This window comes from Pieris napi, chromosome 9, assembly GCF_905475465.1.
Source record: "Pieris napi chromosome 9, ilPieNapi1.2, whole genome shotgun sequence".
NCBI lineage: Eukaryota > Metazoa > Arthropoda > Insecta > Lepidoptera > Pieridae > Pieris > Pieris napi.
The window spans coordinates 603688-626823 of record NC_062242.1 but is presented as its reverse complement, the minus strand read 5'-3'; the positions used below and the strand labels follow the sequence as shown (position 1 = coordinate 626823).

General features: G+C 33.1%; 1 protein-coding gene and 1 long non-coding RNA gene across 2 annotated transcripts in view; one reads left to right on the top strand and one right to left on the bottom strand.

Moving 5' to 3' along the window:
- Nucleotides 1-12267: 12267 nt before the first annotated feature.
- The window catches only part of LOC125052325 (Kv channel-interacting protein 4-like), a gene marked incomplete at its 5' end in the record, with an annotated part of 101107 nt that continues 90238 nt past the window's right edge, over nucleotides 12268-23136 (top strand). Inside the window, one exon of the mRNA XM_047653093.1 lies at nucleotides 12268-12430. Within this exon, the coding sequence (XP_047509049.1) occupies nucleotides 12268-12430 (163 nt within the window). The remainder of the gene's footprint in view (nucleotides 12431-23136) is intronic.
- LOC125052326 lies at nucleotides 16017-17525 on the bottom strand. The gene is made up of 2 exons (XR_007117437.1): nucleotides 17384-17525; nucleotides 16017-16094 (listed from the first exon to the last, which is right to left on the bottom strand). It is a non-coding gene; the product is annotated as an uncharacterized LOC125052326 (long non-coding RNA).

Sequence of the window (23136 nt, the reverse complement as noted above, 5' to 3'; positions counted from 1 at the left end):
ACTTTGAGAAAACGGATGTATTCGAACTATATAGGCTTAATATACATGAAAAAAAAAACACTTTCTAATAAACGACGTTACATAATTTTTTGATACGCTTTTAAAATATAACAGTTGTTACAATTATAAATCGTTAGTTGTTAGAGAAAACATTGTTTGCTCTATCACTAAGACAATTAGATAAAATCTAAAAACTTTAACTTTGAGAAAACGGATGTATTCGAACTATATAGGCTTAATATACATGAAAAAAAAAACACTTTCTAATAAACGACGTTACATAATTTTTTGATACGCTTTTAAAATATAACAGTTGTTACAATTATAAATCGTTAGTTGTTAGAGAAAACATTGTTTGCTCTATCACTAAGACAATTAGATAAAATCTAAAAACTTTAACTTTGAGAAAACGGATGTATTCGAACTAAGTTTCAGTTATGCCTTGTAAAGAAACATTGAACATGTTATCGTAAATATTCACCTGTTTCACAATATAACGCGTTTGAAACAAATTATATTTATTCCGGGACCAACTGAGATTGGATCACGGTATTTTTTTAACACAGCTAAAAAGTAAAGTAATATCACTTATTCGGAATCCAATTTAAACCATATTTCCATAATAAATAACCATTATCATTCACAATATTTCCACAAAACATTTAAATAAATTGTGTATTAAATGTTATTTAAACATCGCACACTAGTCTGTTAATACAACGAAATACATTATCTGCCTGTGAATAGCTGCTGAGCATTAATGAAACTTTAATACGAGATCAAAGTAATCACAGAGAATAATTATTGCAAATTTACTAAGGAATGGAGATGAGAGAGGTTTCCTTTGCACAATTATCGCACAATGTTTGGTAATGAGATGCTATGTACATTTTGATTCTGCTATTAATAATCCAGTGGCACTACAATCCTATATTGCTTTGAAATTGCAAAGGTTTCTTTGATAATTTTATAGACAGGTTCTGTGATGATGACGATTTTCGGGCCTAAGCCCGGTTTCGCCGCAATGTTCCTTCAACGTGGGAGCAAGTTTCAATGGCGCACATAGAAAAAAAAATCCATTGATTAACCTGCTCTGATTTTACTACCACGACATTTTATTGAAAAAGGAGTTACACAAGAATATAAGCTTAGATATTCTCTTTAGATTAGTTTTCAGCATAACATACACTTTTAATGTGAAATATTTTTTATAACTAAATAAATTTATGGTGATTTAGACATTCTAATATGGTTTAACTAAAACTAAACTTAAAGTCAGCTTTAGGCTAACCTTAGAGAGTTTACTTTTATTTCAAATCAAAAATAAATTTAGGATTACATTGCTCGATGGTAGCGTATTGTACCTATTAAAATTAAAACTGTCATCTTCCCTTGAATTTTTGAAACCGAAGATATTTTTTTATATTTTTTGTTCGCTATAAAGTATAAACTTTGTAAGACAATCATAAACATTGTTGCAAAATATTAGACATCACCTTTACAAAAACTAGTAGTTACTTTCAATTCTTCGGGATTGTTGCAACAGAGTTGGTGAGGTAATTGTATAGACTCAATAAAAGCTGCTAAAGCACAGGAGTTTTTGAACAGAATAACAATGTTCTTTAGAAACAAAGCACACGAGATATTTTAAAGTTTACTTCTGAAAATATAAAATGGAAATAAACTAAGTAATAAAGCAAGTTCTCATATTGTACTGTTTATTACCTAAACCACCTACAATCTTACGTATAAAATGTATCTTTCAAGGATCATAAATAAGAACATTAATCAATTTTAAAAACTGATGAAATCTATTATTGTTCTGTACTGTTATTCTGTACTTTACTGTAATATTATATGTAATCTTGACATAAAAATCAACTCAGAAGACACTAATAATATTACAAAGTACAGAGTTGTGCAATAGTATATTTCAAATATTCCTTTCTTTGTAATCCTAGAGTTACTAGAACTAAAAGTCTTCTATACGTACCTACGGCTCGCTCATCTGCTACTTTTAATGGTCCAGTGAATAGGCTATCTCACTCTTACAACTTAATTACTAACATTAATGAAAATATTGATATATTTTACAACAATCTTACAACTTACCGTAACTTTGTTTATCTTAATGAGGTTTAAGTTTCTATTTAGTTTTAGTTATTATGTTTTTATTTTGTGGTTGCTTGTTAAATTTTTTCCATTTCTAGCTTGCATATTATGTTCGAATATAAAAATGTAAATGTGTGTGTAAAATTTGTAATGTCATATCTTCATGTATAATTTTATACATAGATACACGTTGTTTTAGAACATATAAATAAATAAATAAATATTATTTCAGTAGACTCAGAAGTATAACAACATGTCTAATCCTGACAAAAAGTTTTTAACAGAAATAAGTAGTACTTAATCATACTAATTACAAATGCCATATTGCTAATGATAATATAATATAGGTTACTTAATACCTAGAACGGCAATATAGTCGGGGAATTGGCCAAAGAAAATATAAAAATGCTTTAATAAAATGTCTAATCCTTGAATTTCATGGACACGTTAGAAGGTGCTACAAAAATGTATTAATAGCTCTTTTACGCAGATGTGCACTTAAATAAAAATATTATTTCCACAATATTCTAGAAGAGTAAATGTGTTTTGGTGACATTTTACTGAGACGTCGCCTTTCAACCGAAATGTATTATCTTGAGTAATGTATCCTAGATGCATGATCTTGTGTTGACTGCCCATAATGCATAACTTTTCAACTTCAAACAATGTTTGCTATAACTAAAGATAAATTTTTCATTGAACTTTTGACGTCATCATACTTCGAATCTTCTAGATTTTATAGTTGGAATTTACATAAAATATTAATAAACGATATTATTACGGATTTTAAAAATAAAATAAATCAGTGGTGCTACATCTCTCTTAGGTCTGGGCCTCAGATTTATAATTTATGTGTTTCATGATTATTGATTATATGTCAATCTAAGCCAGCCTCCTGTGCCTGACGCACGTCGTCGACTTTTTGGGTCTAAGTCAAGCCGGTACCCTTACGATGATTTCCTTCACCGTTCGAGCGAATGTTAAATACACACATATCTTTCTATGTGCGTATTTCCATCGTGTTTAGCCGGGGATTGAACCTATGACCTCAGGGATGAGAGCTGCGCGCTGAAGGCACTAGGCCAACACTGCTCTGTTTACGGATGTTACCAACCTTTTTTTACTGAGGATTTAAACTTCAATTTTACCCTATTCTTCCATAGTTTACTTTATTTTGCGTTAGACTCACGCAATCACCGAATTTGTTCGTGTAATTAATTATTGTCTTTGTTATCTTTGAATTAATTGAGAAAACCCAAAAGGGGCTGTGATAATAAGGCGATAAAACGACCGTACTAACTAGTTTCTTTCCCAAAGTTTATTACTGACTATGTTTTGTTTAATAATAATTTATTTATTTAAAATGTTCTCCGCAAAATAACTACCCCTTTCATTATACTTTAAATTACAGGCTCCAATTAATCCAGGATCAGACTGAACTTTCAAAATAAATTATTAGAACTGTAGCCGAACTGTAATATTTTGTGATAAGGTATCTTATTATATAGAAACACTAGCCGTTTCGCGCCCGCTTTGCTGGACGAATTAAAATAAATTTTATGTTTCATTATTTTATTTTTTTTCATATTTTTATTATTCTTCTTTTTAACTTCCCGCCAAGAAAATTGAAATATTTCGAAAATCGAGTTTTTAACAGATGTTGACGTTTAGAGGTTCTAGGAAGCCTCCCCGAATGTTTCCGCGGTGAAGTCCGTATGGATAAATTTTCATAAAAGTAAAACAGCAATAAAAAATGAAGGAACGTTGGAATTTAATAATATAAATAGCCATAAACCATCTAGGAAAAATTTCGCATCGAATGGTGGTAGTTTCATGTCGATACGATCAGTGGTTTAGGCGTGATTGAGCCTCAAACGAAGACCATTTTCTTTATATATATATAGATTATATCCGAATGTCGTTTTTAGGACAAGGCCTCAGATTTCTGTATCAGTTTCATAATCAATGGCTATCTAATAGGCAAGGAAGTAATGAGCCTCCTGTCCTTTACACACGCCATAGACTTTTTGGATCTAAGGCAATTCGGTTTCCTCACGATATTTTCCTTTTCCGTTCGATTGAATGTTAAATGCGCACATAGAATGAAAACCATTGGTGCCATGGATCGAACCTACGACCTCAAGGATGAGAGTGCACGCTGAAGCCACTAGGCGAACACTGCCCAAGACCATAAAAAACTCCTTATTTCAACATTTAATGTAGCCCGTGAACCAAAGGTATACAAAGTATGAATAGGTTTAGTATGCCAAGAGCCAAAGAACAAAGATGTGGTTTGTTTTTATTTTAATACAGCCTTAACGAGGTCGCCTCTAGAAGGACTAGGCGACACCATTGTACATACTTGACATGGACTATTTAACGAAACATGAAACGTTTCAAAATTAAGCTGAAAAATGTTTGGACACAAAGCTAGCAGAGCGTTTTTTGTATGGATCAGGATATTGCAGTATGTTTCTAGTGAAAAGCATTTCTTGCAACGTAGAATTGCTAAAATGAAAATCGCAAATATGATTTTATAATTGTGACTTATTTTACGTCAAGACCTATGAAAAGGTATTTTTATAAAACTACATATGATACCATGTAAAAATATATATGTAATGAAATGATATTTCATTCATCTGAATTTGGCGCGTTTTTACAAGTTGTCTATGGAAGTTGGTAGGGGACGCGTCGGAGTGACGTGCGATTGAATGGCGGATGACGTGCAGATTAATTAGTGCAATGTATGATTATAAAAAGATAGATTAAAGGATGTAATTGAGGATAAGTGAATATTAAATGTCGTTTCTTGTTATTTCAGACAAGAATAATTGTTATAGTTAGACAAAGTGCATGGTATTATTATAAAATGTGATCAATAACACAAAATCTTTGTATTTCAGAGAAACAATTTGTGATTCATTTTGAAAATCCTTAATAATATATCTTATATATATATATGTCGGAGAAATATATCGTCACTCCATCGGCATAGGCGGGTTTGTAGGTGTCATGTGGGTAAAGTGCGAGCACAAAAGACACGAATAATTATTATATTTAAATTAAATACGGTACAAACGGTGTTTGAGTGCAAAAAAATATCTTTTAAATAATAGTATCTACTGTCGGACTTTATCAAGTTCTCATATTAAATCTAACACAAAACCTAGGTATAAGAGCGTAACGGAACCATTGACGAGTTTGAAGTACCCTTCCTAATTTTCTCCAAAACACGAGGGTACTTCTGGCAACGGTTGGAACCGTTACTCGTATTCTTAAATCGCACAATGATATAATAAGGTACTCGAGAAATATTCACATTTTATCGCATATATTTATAGGTTTTTTATTTAAGAAGTAATAAGTATTGTTTACTTTTAACCGCCCTTCCAAACCTTCAAAACACCCAAAAGTAATAGGATTTCATGAGTAATTCTCTTTTTTATTACCTCATGCATCGTGTCAAATGATTTGGAATTGTGTCGCTCGTAGCGTTACTATTAGGATGTCTGAAAAATTATCCAAATAAATGTAAAAACACGAACAATAACTATAACTGGGGTGTACTCCAGTGCACTCCCGCAAAGGCCGGCAACGCACCTACTAAAAATAGGTGTCCTTGGGCTGCGATGACTGCCCTTTATGGGCGTCCCGTACGTTCGTTTGATCCTTTACTATTTAAAAAAAAACAAACATACACATTACGCGTGTCTCATACCCGAAACACTTTTTTAAGATACATATGTAATGGTATATACATTTTCACATTTTCAGATCAAAACCTTAAGATGAGCTACAAAAATTTGGATTGTAAGTAGCATTTATGACAGCTTGTGACAACTATCCTAAAAATACTAACAAATTACTCCACTGAGGTTATTTTGTCATCACAGTCGCTTCATTGAGACATCGTGGAACTGCGATCCAGCCTAACTACTACTAATAAGGAATTTAAGCCTAACCTAATTTACTAATAATATTTAACATAAGAATGTGTCCAATAACACTACTTACAAGTTACAGTCTCTATTAAGGGGAAGACACTCTGTTCTTGTGTTCTATTCTTTCACTTACCACTGCTTAGCACATAAGACTAACGTGCACTAACACTAATTCAAATAGTACCACTGTAATGGTACACTGAGGATTAACCAATATATAATCGCGGAGCTTAGAAGTTCCTCTGAGCGCTTACCCGCGGTTTGTGATGTAGAAGTGTGTATCGAGTATTTATTCACACTTCATTGCACAATTTAATCTGTTCCATGTTCCAAATTTAGGGAAATACAAGAAGTATATATATATAATGGGATTACACTTTGAATTTCCGATTCATTGCTTATCATTGTTTTGTGTATTTATGGGTTTTGGCAATTGGAGTTATTTATTGTGAAATTAATACAGATTTTTGAAAATAGTTTAAAATTTATATACGGTGAGTTTATTTAAAAAAAAGGTAAATTGGCTTCAGCGTGCGACCCACCTCTGAGGTCGTAAGTTTGAACCACGGCTGTGCACCAATGGACGTTCTGTCTCTGTGCGAATTTACTCTCGAACAGTAAAGGAATACATCGTGTGGGAACCGGCTTGCCTTAGACCCAAAAGAATTTGATTAAAAATTGCAATGAAATTTTGCGTCATACAATATTAATGAAAATTGCTTTTTAACTGCGAAATAAATAACAAACATTTCCAAATAGCACCTTATAAATGATATTGCAATTAACACCAAGTTCGCATGAAAATGAAAAATTATCAAAGCGTTTTAATTAACCGCTGAATGGAGACTATATTTTTTAAAAGGTTTTTATTTGCTGTTCAAGCGGTTGATAATTATTATACGATTATCATTTAAAACACATCATCATTATTGATCCTTTGAATTGTTAGTTTTATCGTCAAGCAGGCTTTATTGTCAATGAATTATTAGGCCAGTAGCTAACTTTACATACAAGAACAGTAAGATTGGTTAAATTTTTTTTGTTTGAGTAATTAAAATTAAATCATGCAAATGATGAAAACAATACTTTATTTATTTTTTATAGAACAGGGTACAAACGAGCAAGAGGCTCATATGATGTTAAGTGATACCGCCGCCCAATGACACTACCAATGCCAGAGGACTCGCGAGTGCGTTGCCGGCCTTTTAAGAATTGGTACGCTCTTTTCTTGAAGGACATAAGTTGAATTAGTTCGCAAATACTTCAGTGGGCAGCTTGTTCCACATAGTGGTGGTGCGCGGCAAAAACTGCCTTAAAACGCTGAGTTGTGAAACGACGGACGTCGTGCTGATTCCGGTGGAATTTCGTATTTAGCCTCGACGTCCGATGATGAAACTTATCGGCAGGTATTAAACCGAACAACACTCTTTATGGTAAATGCGGTAAAAGATGCAGAGTGACATCTCTACGCACCGCCAAGGGATCAAGCCGTTCGGAAAGGGTTTGGTCTTCGACGATTCCAACCGTCTTCTAAGAAAGAGTCAGGCTCATTTCGTAATGAGAATATTTCATAAAATACAGCTACCTGTACTTACTTTTATTTTACGCAGGAGAAGTTATGATTTATTTACAAGTTTTATTGATATTAAGTATAAAATAATGAAATAAAACTGTTAGATTTTAATGAGGTAATGATCGAAAGAGATTATTTTGAATGTTTCCATAATATTTCTCAACCCTCACGTTTGGGATGAGCAAATATCATTAACTTGTACAGTAATGGAAAGATAATAAATTCATACAATAAATCCTGTTCAAACAGACTACTTTGTTCAAATATAACTTGGAATTTTCAACTTCAAACAAAATATGACTTTATCAATTAACTTTTAAATGTACCTAATTTTTTTAATATACTTCGTAAAGACTAAATGTAGAAAATAGCGATTGCAAATATTATTTTTAATTTGGGAAGAAATTTATATTTAAAAACTACATTTTGATATCAGATACAGATGTGATGTATGTTAAATGGTTTAGTTACGATTCTGACATAGGTGCTCTGTTGTTTTTGCACCTTTATTATCTACGCGTTGCGTATAAAGTAAAGCTAAGGCAACCATCAGCTGACTGACGGGACTCCTTGTCCCGATTTTATCTGCTGGAGTTTGTAAGGTGTCAAAAAATGTTTAAAGCCAGAATAAACAAGTGATGGTATCTACATAATAATTAAGTCATCTACTGCATTGTTTTTTACAACACCATACGCCTATTTTATTTTAGTGTAGTAGTTTTTTGTTTGTTCTATGTACATGGTCTTTACATAAAATTATCAAATCAATCTATGTTAAAAGAGTAAGTATGGAGTTCCTTGTCCGTTCTTCTCCATATACCATTTTGGATGGGCAACTAGACTAAATTTTTTTAATGTTTTAAACTTGTTATTTTGACTATCAAAAGTGCCTTTTTAATAGGCCTAATGTAAAAATGATTTGATTTTATATGGTGGCAAAAATAACGATTATTTAAATATGGTTTAAATTTATAAAAATAAACAGTGCATTGCACGATCTGTCATTGGTATTGAAGTACCTAAAAAGCTAAAAAGGCGCCACCGATTTATTTATTTAAACCTATTTACTCGTATTACCAATGTTTACGTTTGATGTCTAAGGTTAGTATCGAAAATAAGAAAAATTTGTTCCATAATATTTTACGATCAACCATCCAGTTTCACGTAAAGGTGAACTCCATTTTTAAAGTATGTACTGTCATTTTGTTTCCATATAAAGAGCTCAAAAGTTTCTCGTGTTTCAATTATCTATTTCACTATTAATATTTGAAATACGTTTGTTTGTTTTATATTAACATTCATTATACGATATTTATCTAAGAGTCTGATATTATTCGTACTCGAGAGCGCTGAAAATAAACTTCTTCGTAACATTTTCATATTAAATTTTCATATCTAATAATCTACAGATCATAGATTCTTGGAGTTCATTTATTTATAGCACAATATTCAACTCCTTTCGCTGCTTTTTTTGTTGATGCAGTTTAACTCTAAATCTATGAGTCCGATGTACATACAGGTTTAACCAATATTTTTTTCCATTTATCCTTAAAGAAATAAACGGCTCAGATATAAGAGTCTATCCTCCAACTTTGGTTTTGTTCCCTTTGGAGCAGAGACTCTTGGGACGTGAGGTTCAAGTGCATAGGCCCTAATTAAAGATTTAAATGGTGCCTGGACCGGTGACCCCAGAACTGGTGCTTACCTCGCTCAACGAATAAATATAACAATTCAACGAGGAAATACTGCCAGCATTAAGGGTACACTGCCACAGGGACCAAACTTTTTAAATGAGTTTTATTTTCTATTTATTATTTTTTAATAATATTATTTATTATCCTTTTTTTTAAATTTATTATTAGGTCAGCCGCATTGTACAAGCCGGCACAGTATCTGCGATTCTAGTGCCCATGTGCACTTAATGAAGTTTAAGCACCAATCCACCTGTAACACACCAATTAAGCTTCGCTTAGCATAAATTTACGCGTTTTTTTAAATTCTCCTATATATTTTAAGGTGAGGTTCAAATCGCGCGAAAGAGAATACAAAATCCAACGTGTTACATGAACTTATCTCTATATATACGTGAATCGACTGCTAATCTATATAAAAGTTAGCTTCTATCAGTATTCGATAAAAAAACAAAAGCACTATTCTGCTACTCCAGTCGCTCTTGAGTCGCAATTGTTTGTTTGGGATCGAGCGTCGTGATTAGCATAGAAAACAACTTCTCTTCATTGCTATTCCGCCCCCGTGTACTCTATACTTTCACATAAACACACTTTCAAATCAATAGCAAACTTTTATTAGGTTTGAAAGTTTAGTCCATACTTATGAACAATTCAATATTTAAAATGAAACTGGCCAAGTGGTTTTCCGTTATCAATTGGTGTTTTACGTATTTAATTGCAAAGAAAACAATTAATCTTTATATTATAAAGTCTGATCCCAAAAACAGCTTTGCAATAGATTGTGGAACTTCATACATACATACTTTCGGGCAATATGTTAAGTACTTACCTTTTCTGTGTTAAGTACGTGTAAAATTAGACACGAAGGTTGTCCTAATATGAGGTCTATCAAAAATGTTTCAGATCCGACATTTAAAAGGGATACTTTTCTTGCAACCCTAAGTTCTTTCTATTTACGATACGTAGTTGTGTCTTATTTCTATTAAATATTATATTACATCGTGGTATAAACATCTCACGTACAGCTACGGCTATTGATTAAGATTATCCACAAAATATAACTATAATTTTTTTATCCTTCAATATACGGTGCAAATTAAATCATCGTATATCAAGATTTACAAAAAAGGAATACAATTTAGAAGGTGGATAGACTATATTAAAGAATATCAGGTTGTACATGGCAGTATAGACAGGAATGGCGGGATTTGGATGAGGGCTTTGCCAAAAAAGGGCACACAGATACCTAAGTATAAATACTATTTAAAATAAATTTGTAGTCCCCTATAATTTTAGTAAAAATCGGGGAGTAAGACACAAATATGCATGTTGCGCTAAAAAACCTACAGGTTACTTTAACCTCTTGAGGTCATTAAAATCTTGAACCTTGCTTAAAATGGAAACGAAACCTTACAAAAGCTTTTTAAATTTGGTAATCCGGATAACGTGAAAACTCGTCATTAGCATTGTCAGCCGGAAATTAAATCGTCAACCATTGACTTTAAAGTATCTCATAATTCTACGTCACTGTTTAGAAGCATCCATATATTTCAAGGAAGTGGTCATCAAACGTTTATTTTGCAAGTTATTACGAAGCTTCCCTTCTGTACCTTGCACTGACAGTGACGCATGGTCTAATTCCCGGCTCCAAAGAATTTTATTCTTTATGAGGCCTCAATACCCTGGTGGCTTAAGGTTTATAGTCGTGTGGTGTGAAAAGAATTGTCTGAGTGCGAATCTCTCGGAGGACCCATTGTCCCTGTATGAAATGAAACTACGACTCGCAGTTCTGCGTAATCTTATACAGCGAAAACATGCATACATTTTCTACATAAAATTGATTTTATTATTATGAAACTGTCGTAATCTAAATCTGGATTTGTTTTGTATATTTTTGTTAATATTATAAACAAAACAATAATATGTATTATTTTTAGTATGTATTGATCTAAAATTGTGTGTTTGATGTTTCACCAACAGATTTTTAATGGTTTAAAATAGTTTTATGCCACAAATACATTACGCGTTTCATTTGCATGGGCCACGCCGTTATTCAATTCTAATGCAAATGTAGACCAAACAACAAAGACTCACTAACTGCGTTCATTCAATATAACATAGTCATAGTTTTATTTCCAAAGTAAATATAAAAATGTATCTTATGTATCGTTTCATATTTTATTATGACAAAAATATCTCTATATATATATAAAATTTCGTGTCACAATGTTCGTTTCGATACTCCTCCGGAACGGCTCGATCGATTCTTATGAAATTTTTATGCATTTTCAGTAACTCTGAGAATCGGCTACTGTCTATATTTCAAACTCCTAAGTGATAAGGGGTGTCCACCCCAAAAACATATTTTTTGGATAATTTTATTTTATTATTTGGCATTAAAAAATATATATGTAACCCTTTCACCCCTCCACGATCAACCTCTATTTTTATTTGTTAATTAAAATCTTATGACTTGAACTCTGAGGTTTATATAGAGAAAAATTCTCAGAAAAACCTAAAAAGTTTTCATTCCGGAAAACTGAACATTTTCTGGGGTAGCATAGCAAAATTTTCCATGTTTGTATGTATTTAAAATGGTAGGCTAAGTAAAATCACATTAAGGAGAAATAAAGTTCGCGGGGGCAGCTAGTATACTATATATGTTCTTTAAACGTTACTAAACAGGAAACCCCTGTAACTAGCTGTACTGACAAATAACACTTTAACTCACTAACAATCATATTTTGTTGCAGATTTTTCCAGCTTTATCGCTTGCCGCATGCACTGACAGTAACAATGGCTGTCGCTCACTAACTATAACCATACCTAACTATAGTGAATTCGTGTGTAAAAGTGTGTTAACAATCGTGATCATATGAGTGAACGATGCTAGTGATGTGCTTACGTTAAGCGGGCGAGTTGTTTCGATTAACGCTGGATGCGATAAGCCACGGCGTCTTCGTTGGAGGAACGAGCGGGTGCGGGTGAGGCGGAGGCTTCGCCCGCGCCCGACGCGGAGGCCCCTGTGCGCCGGCGCCGACCGCGTCCGCTTTATCGCCGCCTCTTCCACTATGTTCGCACCGCATGGACCGGCGTCAAGTTTGCATTAGGTAATATTAAAATATACAGTTGTAATACTCATTTTATCAGTAATATTCCATATTTCTATAATTCACTTAGGAGCGTGGACGTAAATTAGTCTAAATACAAAATTTAAAAAAAGGTCTTGTCACCTTTCATGTCAACGCATCAACAATCTTACAAGTGTTCGGTAGTGAAACCCGTGTGGACTAAACTACTATAAAAGGGGGTCAAATGAAATATGTCGCTTGCAACTATCATTTGACAATTGCTTAGTATTTTATCAAACATTTATTTTCATGAATTATTTCAAATACTTTTTATAGTAAATAGTTTAGATAAATAGTTTTTTTTTCTATGTGTGTCTTCACTAAGACATCATGGAACAATACGATCTAGCCTAACTTAAGACTAAACAGTAATTTAAGTCTAACCTAATTTACTAATAAGGATTTTTAACATACGAAAGTGTCCAATAACACTAGGTACAGTTTCTATTAAAGGGAAGACACTCTGTTCTTGTGTTCTATTTTTTCACTCACTGTTTAGCATTTAATACTAACGTGCACTAAGACTAATTCACTAGTTTGTCTAACATCTTGAATTATCCATGAGCTCAATAAATAATTTGTTTACACATTTCACAATATATTTTAACCCAATTTAAATTTCACTATAATTTTTAATCGACTCAACATTTTCGCGATAAGAAATCTTTGTTCCCGTAGCCAAAGTTTTTGAACAACAAAACAGTAAATTAGGTTACTTCAAAATTAAGTTAGGTGACTCGTTTACAAGTTCAGCGTTCTCAAAATATATTTTGTTCTTAACAATGTCAAGGTATATTGCTTTTGTTTCTTACGGGCAATAACAAGCTTTCAAGTTTAAAATTCTAGAAAAATGCTACCTTCACAATATTCTTAAACACAACTTAAATACCTGACCTAGTGTTTTCTATTGTAAACATAATTTTGCCCATTTGCTTTGTCATTTGAAGAAAGCAAATAAGCCTTCGTTGAATTTTCGTATCATTTTAAATGTAGCGATCACAGTTCACAATTAAATTTATATTACCTACAAGTTGGAGAAAATATAAATTTAAACAAAGTCGTGTTAGTTACACCACTTATAACTCCAGATCGGCTGCACAGGTTAGTTATCTTTGGTGGATTCTTCTTCGCTCCGAATAGCAGAATAAGTAATAAAATATCGGATAAGTTATCGAATAACAATAAATTTATTAATTAATTTTACGAATGCAAACACCATGTGGTGTCATCTGTTGATAAAATTACGCACCATTTTACATGGAATTCGTGACAATTCAAGAAATTTCGATCTTGAAGTGAATGAGGAGATGCATAACCAGGCTTTGATCTTGATTGAAGACATGTGTTACCTCATCAAAAAATGTTTTGTATCAGAATGTGCAGTATCGCAATATTGGCGCTAGAGAGAAGAGGCCTAATGTGTAAAACTTCCAGTATTTTTTCGCAATGGCAAGCAATAAAACATTTCTGTATTTGCAAAAAAAATATTAATGTTATTACCTTAATGAAATCCTAAATTAAGTTAACACGATATTAGACTGTTAGGCGGAACGAAATTGGCCGGGTCAGCTAGTAATAAATATTAATGAATTAATACATTTTACTACAACCAACTAACAAAACCAAAAATCCTAAATTATAGCGATATCAGTCCTGGTTTTATGTTTAACTGTTTACAAAATATCAAATATTTAATTAATCATTATTAACTATCTAGTCTAAAGCTATTAATTTCCGCGTAATCGTGCTAACAACACGTGTTCCTAATGAAGTATACGTTTTCAATATTTTACAAAAATATTAAACAATAGATATTATTATGAAAAATATCATGCAACATACTTAATATACGATATAGCAATTTATTCGGCAAGTCCACTTATCTACATTTAGTTTATATCTAAGAGCGCCCTAAAAGTCAACAGTTGAAACATAGCCAAGTGTCGACTAGACTTGTGTTGGGAATTATTAGCGTCATGACACTACTCAGTACAGCATTGTATTGTGTACATAAAACACAAAGTTATTTCTCTACGTGCTTCGTTGTAAATTTAGGTGAAATTCGCCTTCAATTTATTTGAAACACGGAGGTCAAAGCCAAAGAGAAGTGTAAACGTGTATTTGATCTCGAAAAATGTAACCAATCACTCATATCGCGAAATCAAATACATTAAGTGGGAATGTGCGCGAAGAAAGTGGATTTTTAATAAAACTGAGTTTATTGAAAGGCAAAAAGACTGAAAGCGAGAAAGGAAATGTGAAGAAAAGCGTAAGGTTTGCGGAGCCCGCGACCCATGAAAAGATTCCGTTCAAGGAACGCTTTGTGAAATTTTTCCGCTTCTTGTGGAACCTCACTGCGACCGTGAAAATAGTGCAACGTAAGTTCATTTCAATCTTCATCTGTTTTAATTAATGTGCTTTGCTTGGGCATTCAGTTAAAGTCAAAGTTAATAACTTTCTTGGGATAACAACTTCTTTTTTTTGCATTTATTCTAAAATTAAATACCTACGTCAAGAAATATTAATATTTTTAAATTTTCTCTACATTTATAAATTTTTAGTCAAGAACTATTAGTCAAATCAGGGTTAGTATCTAGTATCAAAGAGGTAACTAGAAACCTTAATTTTGGTAGCCTAAAATTGGTCGCAGGGTCAAGATACTTGTCGTAGGGTGTCCTCGAATACAGCTATCAGGTCAAAGGTAAAAAATCTATTTATTATAGGTATTTTCACTAATTTTTTGCAAATAAGTAAACGGTTTTTACAAGTTTATATCTCACGATCTCTCATTCCGAGGTGAACTTTTTAACATTCCTGGACTATATTTGAAAATCGAATTGAAAAGCCACTAACTGACCTTCTATACAAAATTAAATAGACATAAAATCTACTGTAAGTTATATCATATTATAATTTATAAAAATATTATAGGAAATAAATAGACCTTGAATACTTCCTTGGGTTAGCCCAATTTTACTAAACAGTCATAGTACTGTTTAGTAAAATTGTGCAACGAAAATACACAATCTCGGTCAGTAGATGAGTTTCCGGTCCGTGAACGTTCAACTTTGTCAAACAAACTCTTCACTAGCTAATGAAATTTCTCATATGCAGAGTGCATATGAGAAATTTCGATTACTCTAATGGACGTTTTTAGGTGAATAATTTAATTTATCGACCAAATACACTCTCAATATGAATAAGCCTATAAATAGAGATGATTTCTTATTGATATAGTAGTTTACTGGTTAAAATTGCGTAATATATGCAATATGCATGTATTAAAAGCGATCTTCACGTGGCTCAGTGCTAAATAAATGCTCATGACACTGCTTTCGTTGAAATAATACCTATTTTGGGAAGCAAATTTGCATACTTCAAAAATGTAATTATTGATGATATTCATACTATGAATACGACTTTAAAATATAATTTATTTTACGAATAATATTTTCATGATAATTTATTATTTATTAAAAACTTTACAATCATTTTGACGAACGCGCTCTGATGAAAATAGCGCGAAACATAAACGTATATTGCCCGTAAGTATGAAAATATGTAGTTAACACGTTGAACGCCATGGGGGTCACCGGTGACCTCATCATTCCTCTATCATAGCGCCATGGGGGTCACCGGTGACCTCAAGTTAAAGACATATTCAAACCGTTTTTTCTCGTCGTCTGCCATACCCACTGTTGATTTTAAAGTACTATGTGACCGGCACGGCGCCGTAGAACAATACTTCCGATTGGGACAAATGTACCTAGATAGTACATTGAAAAAATCGAAGGATTTTAAAAAAGAAGCAAAAATAAAACTTCGTTCCAAAAATGTTGGATATTTAACTCAATTCAGTCTTTATTTTTTAAACAAAAATTAGCAGAAAGTATGTTGTGTTGTGTTGTGTACAAATATTACTGAAAAATAAAATTTATCTTTAGAAAAACTAGGAAATTGCAAAGTGTAAAAAAGTTCGGAAATCCACAAGTGCAGGCCTTACAACAACCCAACCCTTAGAAATATTAATATTTAGCCTTAATTTTGTCAAATAATACAGTAAAAGTTGATGAGAAAAGATGTCAGAAAGAAAAACAATAACAATACATGCATACAGGGTTCACAATTATGTCAACCTAAGCCCAAACCGTTTTATGGTCATTTTACGATGATTACGATTTTTTTAAACCGCCCATTTTACGGTTCTCTGCAATGCCGAAGAATAGGCACCTATTTGGTCACTCATATCTACAGACCCTTCGGATTTATTATGATCCAATACGATCTTCGGCTTCCGAATCTGTTTGCCTGTTTACTCTACCACAGCAAATTTGTCGAAAGCAAAAGCACGTCCCTCTTATCCTTCCATTATAACACCGTTACTCCGTCTTCATTCTCCACAGCCATTATTTTACCTTTCTACAGTTCTGAATTCTAGAACAGCCTTACCCTCTTGTTTTTTCGCAAAGTGCCAATTAAATGGGTTTGTTTCTCCAATAACCTAGTTCTAAGCTTGTATACCAGTTGTCAGTTGCAAGTAAGTATAACCTAACGTCTTTTTATTTTCGGTATTAGCATCTGTTCGCTATCTGATTCTGAGTGGCAATCATTGTTTCTCAAAGGGTTTGTTGTAAAATAATATGCTAACGCGTTGATTTGTTGCAATTCATTCTGTGTCTAATTCCTCCATAGCTAAGCCAATACCTAAGGATCTCGTACATTATTAACGCAACCTAAGTTAAGTTCGTTATGTAGCGAAAACAAATTTAGTAGGAAACTAATAGAAAGAGCAAAGCAGAGGCAATCGTCGTAAGCGCGAGCGCACTAACACTGTCGAAGTGAATAGCTGGTGGCCGGCGGGGTGGGCGGCACGGCGCAGGGTAACGGAAAATGTCTTTTCTGTATTTGTGCGCCATGGGGTGCACCGGTGACCTCAGTTATATATTTGGCTGTAACTATGTAACCCATGGGCAGAATTTAATAAAACTAATTTTCTATACATATATTATCATAATAAACAAATTACAGCAAAAAAGTTTTTTTACGATTTTTGTTTTTTTCTATTGGCGTTTAACGTGTTAAACTAAATCTCAATTTTATATAACCACTAGTGGACCCGACAGACCTGTCCTGCATGATATTTCAAGCGATTAGTAAAGCAAAGTATGAAAGTACCGACTGCAGCGCCATCTGGCGGGCTGATTTGAATCTAAACCATTCCCAGATCCCCTTGAACACACACAAAAAATTTCATCAAAATCGGTCCAGTCGTTTGAGAGAAGTTCAGTGACATACACACTCACTGAAGAATTATATATATAAAGATATTAAATATATCAAAACCTTTTTATAAATTTGTGTTATAATAATAATTTAAATCTTTTATTTATTATGTTAGGTCAATAACCCTGAGGTTGGATAGTACTATCCGACTTGAAAGGACCTCGAACAGTCTTACCCCTGACTGACCTCAGTGGCTGATGTCGAAATGTTGCTTTGCGGGGAACACTTTGATAGCGCAATTCGGAGAAATGACGTCATCATACAGATTATAGTAGCAGATTGTAGATATCGTCACAGATCTTTTATTTAAATCATTCATTTGAAATCTTATTGTGTGTTCGTTATGTGTCTTCATTATGTGTCTTCATTTTTTTCTTTAAATATCTTGCCTGTTCTACCTCATAAAACGAAACGATAGTTACACCAATACAGATGGTTATGTCAATAGACTATTTAATCGTTGCAATAAATGTACCTACATTTCATTACGAACCCTCGAGCGTCGCATAAAGACAAGAGACCAATAAATTCGTGGGTCACGTCATATCACCTAGACTGAGTCGTAAACTTGAAACTCGCTGGGGACAACGATAATTTATCACATACCAAGGTCAAAACGTGAAATTTATTTGGACTTTACAAATATAATAAAAATGTATTTTTTTCATTTAAACTAATACATGGTTATGCATACATTGGTTGTGACTTACTTGACTTATGTCCTATAACCCCTAGATATAGAGGGCCAAGTCCAAGTCTTTCTGGCTCTCTTTGCCTCATGCATCTGTACGACGGCAGGTTGGCCTGGGCTGTCCACGCTTACGCTTTCTTTGCGGGTTCCAAACGGCTGCTTGGGGATATAATTGGAATCTCTTCGGAGTATATAGCCTATCCATTTCCACTTGCGTAGCTCGATCTGCTCTCTAATTGGATTTTCTCCCACACTCCCAAAGTTGCTCGTAAGAGATTAGGTTCCTTCTCGGGCCAATAGATACCCAGAATACGGCGGTTGATGACTTGGAGTCGGTGCGAGATGTCTTTAGTGACTTTCCACGTTTCATTTCCATAGCAGCACAGATTTGACGTTGGATCCGAATATTTCAACATTGATTCTTTTCATCATTCCATCCGTGTCCGCCATACGCCATACAATACGAAGATAAGTCTTCATTGCGATAAATCACTAAAAATTACTAATCATCAAAATGCAGTAATTTAACTCATTAGATGCGTGAGTTGACTATAATTGAATTGCATATTAAAGACTTTCTACCTCATGTATCGGTTACCTACTGACCGATGTCCTCATTAACAAATTCTATGGATTCTTTTACATAATAAAGCCGATAATAACAAGGTTATTACTAGTTCAAACAATGCATAATGTAACGTAATTTATAAGGCTTGTTCAGTTAATTACGCTATCAGTAGCTGCCATGAATGATAAGAGATGCTTCCAATTAGCTACGTCTCAATTATACGGTCCAGTTTAATTGAGTCCGGAGCGAATACGTAACTCCTTGAGGAGTTGAGAAATTGCTTGGAATAGCTCAGAATCCTGAGATTTCTTCTTAGATTTTTCATTGCATCTTAATAAGTCAGACGGTCTTGGGTCGTGCCGCACTCTTTGTCAATGAAAGAAATCGTGCCTTTCGTTTTTTAATCTGTTTAAAAATAATCTCTTAAAATATTGTCTTAGACAATGCGAGAAAATAATAAAAGAAATCGTTAAAAGTTATATAGCCTAGGCTTATAGGTTTTACCAAGAAATACTGCCCTTATTACTTGAGTGAAAGATTTCAAATCCAAAACCGCAAATGACGTTTCAAGGTCGATCGGCTGAACAACGGAAGCAAAAAAATAAATGTTGATTCCAACGGAAGCTTTGGAATCAAAATGTATCATTAAACGACTACATTGCGATTTATGTTATTAATAATGAAGTGGAAACAAATTTATAAAATAATGATATGGACCAGTGATATGAGATATATAGGTGTGGTCTCATCAAATGTATAAAGCTTTACACAGCTTTCAGCCCGTGAGTGGACATTTCCTGTCAGCGCTGACCTTTCACGTGCTTTTACGGTGTTCCGAATTAGTTACGAGCCGAATACACAATAGTAAAAAACTTTATAAACGCAAAGTTCTGTTCTTAAGTTAATTAACTTTAGTAATTAATTAAAAACAAACGTGTGATATGTAACTAGTTTATTCGTTTGGCTCGTAAATTCTACTTATCAAGCTAGTTTAGTTTATAAATGCAATGACATCGTAAAAGAATCGTCTTCAACTTGAAACTTGCTAACCTCACTAAACCATGTAAGAGTAGGTAGTATATTGTAATATTTGATTGCACTCTCTTGTTTTTATAGCATTGTCTCTGAATAAATTCAAAACTCTTGTTAACCATAAATTAATCAATAAAGCTTTTTATAAATACACAAACATTTAATTGATCCCAATCCAAGGATTGATTTGCTCCAGTTCAAACAATTCGTATGGCTCAAAGTTTGGCGATTAAAAAGAGTGGCAGAGAGTTTCTTGCCAGTTCTTCTTGCCCGCTCTATGCCCTTGAGTTGCGAACTGGTAGAAAAGATAAATTTAGAAACAATTTTCGTTTAACAAATTTAGAAACGTTCATAAGTGTACTTGTTTACCTATATGAATAAAGTTACATAATATGACATTACTAATACTATTTGAAACGTATACTTAAAATTGTTGTTATCTAGCCTACAGCCTTTCTAAATAAATAAACTACTAACAAAAAAGAAAAACAAATCAAAACAATACATTTTCTAACAAACAAATTCTTCAGCTACTAGTACTAGTAACTAAGTAAGTAAGTACTTCTTCAAACTGTACAGTTTGAAGAAGAAATGTGTGTTTTTACTCTGTTACAGCTATTAAATATCTAAGTTTAATAGTTATTTAAAATAACTATTAAACTTAGATTATTTCATTCGCTTAATGGGTTTGCTCAATAAATGTCGAGAATATTATTGTTATTCTCATGTTTAGTATTTAAATTATTATGACCGTACCCGAGTTATGGCATATGGAATAATTTGTGAATTTTAGAACAGTTCGTGCTGTAACAGAAATTCTGAAATTGCTTTTGCGCAATAGCCTAATGTAGATTTGTGGGCATTAAGAATCGTATAGTATAAAAAAAATCCCGATTCTATAGAATGTTTAAATACAATATTTATTTAATACGTTAACTAAATCAATTACTAATTACCTACACTGCAGTGGATCACCCATATAAATAAAATTGCCGTATATTAATAACATCACATGGTACACTCCAAAAGTACTAGAAGAACTAAAATTATTACAAATAAACGCAAGGGCTGTGAAAGTCATTATCGGATAACAATACGAGTATATAGGTATTAACATTTTATTGTAATTGTGTATGGCAACATTGGATAAAACTTTTTATGTCATTACAGTACCAGTGGCCTAGAACCTACTGTACTACGTATTGCATGTATTAATTATAATAGTTTCTGTTTCATTAAGAATCGTCAGTTTATTGATAAGGAGGGTGTTTTGGAACTGCTGATTAAAATCTATACGTAAATTCTTCAAAATCGCTTAGTGTCAGAGTACCATTAGGTACGGTTTAAATTAATATTTATTTATTCATTTAGGAAACACGACAAATACAAGATATATAAAAAATAAATATAAGTTATACTAATAGAAGTGTCCTTCGAAAAAACATCCATAAAAATAAGAGTAATAATACTATAAAAGTAAGAGTTATACAAAAATATATTGTATGTGCTGATAAATACTTAATATGTTTCAAACTATATGAGCCAGATAGACTATCTGCATTAACGATATGATGTGTGTTAATAAATTTATTAACAAAATAAACAAACAATTTTGAGTAATAATAAATCAACAAAATGAATACTTTGTATCGATAAATGAAATGTCATGTTTAACATTTAATAATTATAACTCAAACAAATTAAAGTTAGCATTAAAATCTATTTTACTAAAATATAAATTATCTAGACATGTATATTGATAGACATTATAGGTGAATAGTAATAAAATACAGGTTTATGACCTGCATTACATACGTTCGCTTCAGTTGGTAGCTCATGTCTGAGCTTCGTGGTCAGCAAGGAAACATCTAGAGCGGACAATCTGTTTCCACCGAATTCTGTCCAGCGTCCTATAACAGTGTACAGCTTTGAGGACGATGAGTCTTTTACTGGATCGGTCCGTCTGGTTGGTGAACGGCGACGTCATCTTCTGACTTCTGTGTTACCAACCACGATCAGTTTCTCCAAGTTCTCGTCGCTTCTGCGCATTGTAAGGCTAAAATACATACGCAACACTGTCAATGTCAACTGTCAAATAAAAACAGTTTTAGCTGGAACTAAACAACATTATCGGCTGTCATAAAAAATGCTACAATTACCGTATTTACAGCATGAGAATGTTTCAGCAACCACGTTTAATTAGTATAACTTCATTGTTCAAACGTTTAGTAGTCGTAAAATTACGTAGTTTTCTCGGACTTGTGTGAAGAATGGAACAAGATCTATCTACTTTTTTTATTATACATTTATTAAATTTAACCGAGTGTTAGCTGTGGCTAAGTAATTAACCGGCGCTTAGAAGTATGTACGCGTTGTAACTCTTACTCGAACGGATATCCAAAAAAAAATCAGACCCAAACAGTGACGACCTGTGTCGAAACAATGCAAAAAAAACCTCATACCTACGTCATATTAAAATAATAATAATATAGCCTTTATATTCCGAAACTCTGTGATTTTATATATATGAACTTAAATATATTTTCACTCCAGTATATCTCGGAGTTCGGTGTGCCTCTTGGCAAATGCCTCCTCTAACCCTTTCCACTGTTCTCTATCTTTTACGTCTCTTCTCCAGTTGTAGCCTGCTGTTAGTTTCACTTCGTCTTCCCATCTCTTGCGTGGTCGGCCTCTTCTTCGTTTTCCGTCTCTAGGTACCATTCCGTCAAAATCTTACTCCATTTTTTATGGGAGCTCCGTAGCATATGACCCTTCCATCTCCGTTTCATTTGGTCTATCTTAGTGAGAATGTCTGTCACACCTGTTCTAGCTTCTTATGTCGAAACAATGCAAAAAAATCCATACTATGTATTATAATATTAACTTGACTTAATTGGGAATTTACTTGTTTGTGGCGAGTATACTTATTTATACTGTTTATTCCATTTGAAAAACAAATAATTTTATCGAACTCAATTATGTGCTTTTTAGTTTATAATATGCATATATGAGTCACCTCTCAATCTTGGCCTCAGATCTATCTGTTTTATGATCCTTTTTTGGTCGATAGGCGATGAAAACTTGGGGAAACGGATCGTGGTTGGTAACACA